The sequence below is a fragment of the Montipora foliosa genome, chromosome 4, assembly GCF_036669935.1.
Source record: "Montipora foliosa isolate CH-2021 chromosome 4, ASM3666993v2, whole genome shotgun sequence".
NCBI lineage: Eukaryota > Metazoa > Cnidaria > Anthozoa > Scleractinia > Acroporidae > Montipora > Montipora foliosa.
In genome coordinates this window covers 9,036,527-9,044,026 of record NC_090872.1, presented here as the reverse complement: position 1 = coordinate 9,044,026, position 7,500 = coordinate 9,036,527, and the positions used below count along the sequence as shown (strand labels likewise).

The window sequence follows — 7,500 nt, the reverse complement described above, 5'->3', positions numbered from 1 at the left end:
CGTGAGTTAAAAACTCTGGCCATTTACCGTTTGTTTTCCCTGGAAGTGAACGGGCCAGTTTCGGGCCAGTCCCGATAACTTTTCGCACCCGAAAAGCCATTTACGAAACTGCCTTCGGCCTTAGTTCATGAGCTGATCTTTGAACATGTTTTCAATGTAACAAAAAGCAAAATGATACTGAAGTTTGTTGACTTAAAATCTCTCCGTTCTTAATATACAGAGGGAATTATGATATCCGAAAAAGTTCCGAAAAGTTTCAGGGCTTTCGAGGCTTTCTCCGTTGCAAAAGACTAATTGCGTGTGTGCTGAGCCGCATGCTTCTTTCAAGCTCTTTCGTGGGTCAAATAGTTCTATCTTCGGTGAATTGTATAGCGCACTTTTAGGAGGAAAAGGTCATCGTTTGTTTTCTATAGGTGGGGTGGTGGATCTGGGCAAAAATAGTATTTGAAGGTGCACGTACGAACAAGAAACTTTGATACTGGCAATTTATTTTGAATTCTTTTGTTGCAGACGCCAAAAGATCATTCTGACTGGCATAAACTTGAGCAAGCGGTAAGTTTAATGCAGGCATTTCAGAGTTCACTTGTGATATTCTTTTTCAAAACGAGTCAAGTCCCAAATTGCCTTTGGGCATTTGGTTGGCGACAAGTCGATGCAACGCGCTCAGTTTGTACTGCTTCCAAAGCAAGTCACTGTGACAAAAGCTTTTTTTAGTACACTTGCAGTTCATTTTTGTCGCAGCGGTTTTCTTTCGAATGGCGGAAAATGATCGCAACTTATAGGTTATTACTTGAGCCAACCCTGTTAGTCTGTTACACACAGGGACCACCAAATGAACCAATCTCGGTCCAAAACAAGTATATGCAGCCAGCACCAAGCGCGAGAAAACGCGAGGGAGACGGTTACAATCAAGTTAATCACTGAACGGTTGAAAATTTAGCGCGACATTTTTAAGCCAATCACCAAACGTAGCACTGAAAAACAGATGTAACACAACAGGGCTCTCTTTGACGGAAACTACGTAATATCTTTTCAGTTGTTCCCAATTTTGCCATATATTTGAAGTGCGGGCTAAAATGATTCTCACAGTCATATCGACAATTTAAATAATTCACCTTTATCACTCGGCGGCCATTTTGGAGTCCGTGGGGAATAAAGGCTTTGTCTTTGAATTGTCTTTGCACGTCTAGCCTCACACTGAACGAGAGAGGTTGGACATTGAGTGATAAAGGACTTTTGTCTCTTAGAGATGGTTTTCACCTGAAGTCACAGCAGCCATGTTGGTGCACAGAGCAATAGAGAAAAAAGTCTTTTGGGAATTTGACGCCATTATAGTGCAAAACATGAGCCATAATTTGCTATTGTTTTGTGCTCCAACATGGCCGTCTCATCAAGTGATTGAAAACCATCTATAGAGCCCTGAAAAATTAAGCTTGCTCCAACGGGATTCGTGTCCATCATGACCTGTGCGATGCCCCATGCAAGTCCTTCACGGGAACACATGAACTTCAACTTTATTTACTATTTGACAAAAGAAAAATACAAAATGGTCGCTTCCCGCAAATAGCATTGGCTAGTCGAGGCGGGAAGCGCCAGGTGAGAATAGGTTTACATTAAACAGCCTGTCAAATTTTGACAAAGTAGGAAGAGAATAGTTGAAAAGTAGCCCTTAAAATATTAACATAACAAGTGGAAAAGTAATAGAGGTGTAATACATCGCTTGAAAAATACATGAGATGACATTACGAAATGTTTAAGATAAAAATTGCGTTCAGGCTAAAAGTTTTTTGTGCAAAGATGACAGAGCTCAAAAACAAACGTGCATCTTGTCAGACGCTCACCGCTGACCCAACAAACTGACCTGCTCCCGAGTGTGTGCAGTCGGCGACAAAATTAGTTGAGACAGTTGCCAACAGAGCTTGCTGGCAACGACACATTCATTGTTTGCAAAGAAAACCTTGTCCAAAAAGTACGTTTCCGGGATACCCTTCCCTCCCCCACCCTAATCAATGTTGTACCGCTGTTGACAAGGCTCGCAGGAAACAGGATAAAAACACAACATTTTCCTGGGGGTGCGGGGGAGGGGGCCATTTTCGCACCGAGCTTGAAATCGACTCTAAAGGATAAGAGTGTCTCGACAATTTTGACGCCGATTGTGGCTTCATATCTTAGTTGTTGAGAGCTTTGCAACGGCATCGCAGAGGTGTACAAGAGACCTTAAAGCCCGGTTTACACGTACGACACAAATGCAAACGCAAGGAAATACACGTGTGAACCAGTTGATCTGGTGACGAAATTCGGAGAACTGTGGAGAATAATTTTAACGCCCGTATCCCACAACCGCGCGCGGCCTTATTTTTGAATTCAACATGGCAGAAGGGAGGTTAGATCTTGTCGGGTCTACTTGAAAAAAAAAAAATTCATTAACAGGAAATGAGGTAGAGACGTAATGATCTGTTGAGTTTTGGCGATGGAAATACTGCAGGGAGTTTGGAAACAACACCTAAGGCCGCGCGCAGTTATGGGATACGGCGTTAAAATTTTTCTTCCCAGTCCTCCAAATTACGTCACCAGATCACCTGGAAGGTATAAAAAGAAACACACTAGTTCATTCTCGTCCACCATCTTGGAAAGAGGACTTGAACTGCGCCTGCGTGTCGTACATCGCTTGAGTTTGCGTTGGACGTCTGAACCAGGCTTAAGTTGTGCAGATAAATGCGAGTATGATTTCTCTCTTTCAATTTCCCTCTTGTTTGATCTCTTTGTAGATAAGTCGCCTTCAGGATATAATTGAAGAGGTAGACAGAAAAACAGGCGAGGCCAAGGTACGTTTTTTTGGAGTTTCGATTAACAAATTAGACAATCTCGTCTTCTCAAGCGAAATCGAGAACCTTAGAACACGCCATGTTTCCTTTGAGAAATAAAAGAGATGGCGGCCGGTCAAGGTTTTCAGTTATTAAATGAGCAGAATTCTTTTCGGATCCATTTTAAAGTGCCCCTGTGACCAAACAATAATTTCCTATTTTTAACTAAACACTAAGGGACTAAAGTTTTAAGCCTTGATTTTAATAGTCCGCCATTACTAACTTTAAGATCTTGACAGAGCTGGATCGAGGAGAAAATGACGTCGAAGGCTCACTAGCACTGTTAAACAGTATTTAAGACTTAACAACTTTCTCAAAAGCCCTAACAATAACATTGAAGTCCAAGCACGTATCTCAAAACCGTTAGCTTTTAATAATTGTGAAATACTGATATTCGTTAATATTAACTTGCGTCGTTGGTCGAGTTGTGGGTGGAGTTTGTTGTTAATCGAGACGATTGAGTACAAGTCGTTTGTTTTTTATCCGAAAATTACCAGGCTGTCGGCCAGTTATTAGTTTAAACACCATGAATGGCTGCCATTCTTATAGGGGAAGGGAATAAGAAAATTGCCTCATACAGAACGTTTAACTCTTTTCCCTACCTTCCCAACCGCGAGAAAACCGCGGTAAATCTGCCATCGCCAAAAAAAGTTATTTTCCTCAAAAAATATTTAAAGTTAGGGGGAAAAAATACATCATTTTAAAGCTAAGAAAATAAGCTTTCCAACAGCATATAACTTATTTACAGACAACTGAAACCTTTTATAAAAGCGAAAGTTGAACGAAAAAATTTAAGAAAAATAACACAAAAAATAGTTTTCCAGGCAAAAATTGGTCATTTTAGCGTTGATTACGAATTTTCGGCTGGAAAATAAAATTTTCTTCAATTTATCTACTTTCTTGGACATAAATTTGACCGAAAACTGATGAGGCACGAATATTCTTGGATTTTTTGAAATAATCGGATTAGCGCGAGCGATCAATGCGTAATGTGATAAGGTGATGACAGTGTCAAATTTGCGACCCGTTGCTAACGGCAACGGGAGCGATCGCATTACGAATAATTAACATCTGTTTGCCAAAAACCACTCAAATAACCGATTTTTCGACGGAAAATTCATCCCAGAGGATAAAACTATTCACTGGACATGTAATAAAGGTAAATATGTGCGAGCGAAAGCGAAAACAAGCGAATATTTTGAGGAAAAACACAATTCTGTGAGATCAAAGGACCATGTGCTCCAGACACGCAATTGCATCGCTAAATAATTAATCTTACCTTTTCAGCGATTTTAACGCTTGAAATCCCATCCAATGAACCGCAAATCCTTTTCTTTATCTATTCCGAAGCATGTAGTGTAATGTTTTGGCTGAAAAACTTTAGAAAAACCGCTTCGCGAGAGCTCGGCGATGGATTGAAAATTTGGTCATCGCATCGGCTCAAATTGCCTGAATTAGAATGGCCGTCATGTAGGCGTAATGAAAGCTAGAAAACCGAGATTTTTAGGGAAACTGGGGATATATCTCCCCAGTAAACACGCCAAATTTCAGCGCGATCGATGAAAAGGACGCTGCGCTACGAATCTTACAAGAATGAGTCTTGAAAGATTCATTTTCGGTGCGGGCTAGGCAATTAAACCTGAATCTTGGGCCATTGATTCTCGGCGTACCGGACTGTTACTAGGACTGTTACTGTTGCTAGGATTTCCGAACTTCAGAAACCTCTTGGCGTTGTTATGCAAGGGTTTCCGAAATTCAGAAACGTTTTTGGCGTTGCCATGGGGTTCCGAAATTCGAGAACGTTTTGGCATAGTTAAGGGTTTCGAAATTCGGAAACGCTTAATTGGTGTTGCAATGGGGTTTCGAAATTCGGAAACGTCTTGGCATTCCTATATATGGGGTTCCAAAGTTGTGAAACGTTCTGGCGTAGTTAGGCGGTTTCGAAACTCGGAAACGTCTTGGCGTTACTGTGGGGTTCCTCGGAAACATCTTGGCTTCTGATACTCGGAAACATCTTAGCGTTGTTACGGGGTTCCAAATTCGGAGAGGCCTTCCGAATTAAGAAAATCTGCATTGTTCAGTGGAAGTTTAAAAAAGTGGAAACGCTCGCGCTTCCGAGTAAAATAAGAATTCCTTCTTCTCGATTTTAGCTTGATTTTAAGTTTCCGAGTTAATGAAGAAAATTATCTCTTGCATAAAGGAGTGATTTTCAAATTCATTATCTTTCCGAAAGATAATGATGCTATTTTGGAACATTTGAATTTAATATGGCCCTCAAAACGCGTTCCAAAATAAATTGTGGTATTAATGTTTGCAAAATTCGGAGCAGTTCATTAAATGCAAGACAAAAATCGCTTAGTTTTACGACTAAGCAGTCGCCATCTTTCGTTCATAACCGAACAGCACACATTCGGAAAACAAATAAACCAGCCTAAAAACGTCAGGATTTGGGGACGTCTCTAAATGATTATATATCTTAGGGAAGAATCATACTTTAAAAATGTCATTCGTGACTGGCAGGCAAAAATTTTTAGATCTTTAAGACGTTCAAATTAAATTGTCAGGATATAACTGAACGCTGTCACGAATGACATTTTTAAAGAATGATTCTTCCCTAAGATATATAATTATTTAAAGACGTCACCAAATCCTGACGTTTTTAGGCTGGTTTATTTGTTTTCGAATGTGCGCTCTTCAGTTATGAACGGAAGGTGGTGACTGTTTAACTGCAGTCAGTAAACCGATGAATAACGAAAAGAAATGTTGGTTGTATTCTAAAATATAATCCCAGTGCTTCCCCAAAATCGTTTCTTAGAGAATTGCACTAGAATCAAATTTGATCGATTTCTAATGCTAAAGAAACACAAAAGCAACCTCGATTAAAGGCAGGTGATTCTTTTTTTTCTTTTTGAGAATTTTTTGTTAGTGAAGAGAACATCCTGTCATATTTCACATCAACATGAAAACAGGAATAAGACTAATCAACGCTAAGGACATTTTGCTTTCCTTCCTGTTCTCTGAACTTTTATTATTTTGGTGCTATATGCAGACAAAACGTTCAGACGTGTCAGTGTATTTTCTCAATTTCCGAGTAAATTAAATCTTTGTAATGACTGAATATAATGATTGGTTTTATGGCAAACTTTTAGCTAAGGTTTGCGAAGACGGGTCGCTATTTAGAACGATTTGATTCACAGCGATGGACCCAGTTAACAGCTGGAAAGTATTCTTCGTGGTTATCTTTTTCACCCTGTGCATCCTCGGAACTCTTTCAAACAGCTTAGTAGTTTACATAATCCACAAGAATGCAAGGCGCCTTCCAGCATGTAGTTATTTCATCCTCAGTATCGCGTTTAGCGATCTCCTCTCGTGCTCTGTACCAGTCCCATTGTCAATTGCTGCATATTATCAACAATCATGGCCATTTGGAATGGCAGGATGCCGTACACACGCCTTTATGATATTTTGTCTCGGACTTGTGAGCATCGCACATCTTACCATTATTGCAGTGGAAAAGTATTTGACCATCGCCCGATCAGTTTCGAAGCAGTCTTACTTCACCAAGAGACAAATACTGCTGCTGATCCTGGCATGCTGGATCTACTCATTAGCCTTCAGTGTGGCGCCATTATTAGGATGGTCAAAATATGGAATGGAGGGAACCAACGACACATGCTCAATTGAATGGAATTCAGCTCTTCCACAAGATCATGCATACTTTGCTTTGATGTTTTTCGCTTGTTTCTTTTTGCCCATTGCTTCCATCGCGTTTTGTTACTACAAGATCCACAAAGCTTCTAAAAGAGTTGTAAAGAGAGTCATGAATATTACCTTTGACGAGACTATGAATAGCGCTCTTTTGCGGAAGCATCGTAGGGGAGCAATGTATTTTTCAAGCGTCATCGCTGCCTACATAATCTCCTGGTCTCCGTATGCCGCGGTCTCAATCCTCGCAATTTTCAGGGTAAAGGTGTACCCTCTTGTCTCAAGTGCTTGCGGTGTGTTAGCCAAAACCTCTTTTCTACTCAATCCCATCATGTATGTTGCTTTTTCTTCAAACTTTCGACGACTTATTATGCAAGCGTTTACAGACTCGAGCCAAAAACAATTGACATTGAATTATTGACGGAAGAAACTTCAATGATACACTTGCGATATTTTATCAAAATTCTCCCTCCCCTCTGGAATCATTTATATTCCTTCGTGTCCTCTTCAATTAAAGATCGGAGATTGTACCTTTTCAAAGTAATTTTGCTTAAAAAAATGACCGGTTTCATCGTTCTTTTTTGAGTAACTAACCAAATTCTAAACGTTTAACACAACAGGGTTCTGCACCTGTAAAAAATCACATTTGGAACAACAGTATCATTTTAGTTGAACATAAACCAGTCCTCTACAGCTCGCGGTTTAAAAAGGGTACCTTCCAAATCTAAAAGCCTGCGCAAATTTTCATTCCTTAGTTGTTCGAAACAAAAGGTGGGTGTAGAGGTGCCCTTCACTTTATATAATGCGGTCTCAGAAAAGCAATCCGCACGTTTTATCACTGAGAAGCACCTGGCGACGCAAAGTACTCGTCGTCGCCTTCAATAACAGTCGTATCCACTAGACAAGTGTACTCTACTATACTTGAACAAAG

At 40.2% G+C, this 7,500-nt stretch overlaps 1 protein-coding gene across 11 annotated transcripts in view; it reads left to right on the top strand.

Annotated features, from left to right (window-relative positions):
* The window catches only part of LOC137999744 (neuroepithelial cell-transforming gene 1 protein-like), a 76,084-nt gene that overhangs the window by 37,434 nt on the left and 31,150 nt on the right, over positions 1-7,500 (top strand). For all 11 annotated transcript variants that reach the window (XM_068845625.1, XM_068845624.1, XM_068845626.1 and 8 more), the window contains 3 exons: position 1; positions 511-552; positions 2,769-2,825. The exon at position 1 is cut by the window's left edge and continues 58 nt beyond it. In XM_068845625.1, coding sequence (XP_068701726.1) covers position 1; positions 511-552; positions 2,769-2,825 — 100 coding nt within the window. The remainder of the gene's footprint in view (positions 2-510; positions 553-2,768; positions 2,826-7,500) is intronic.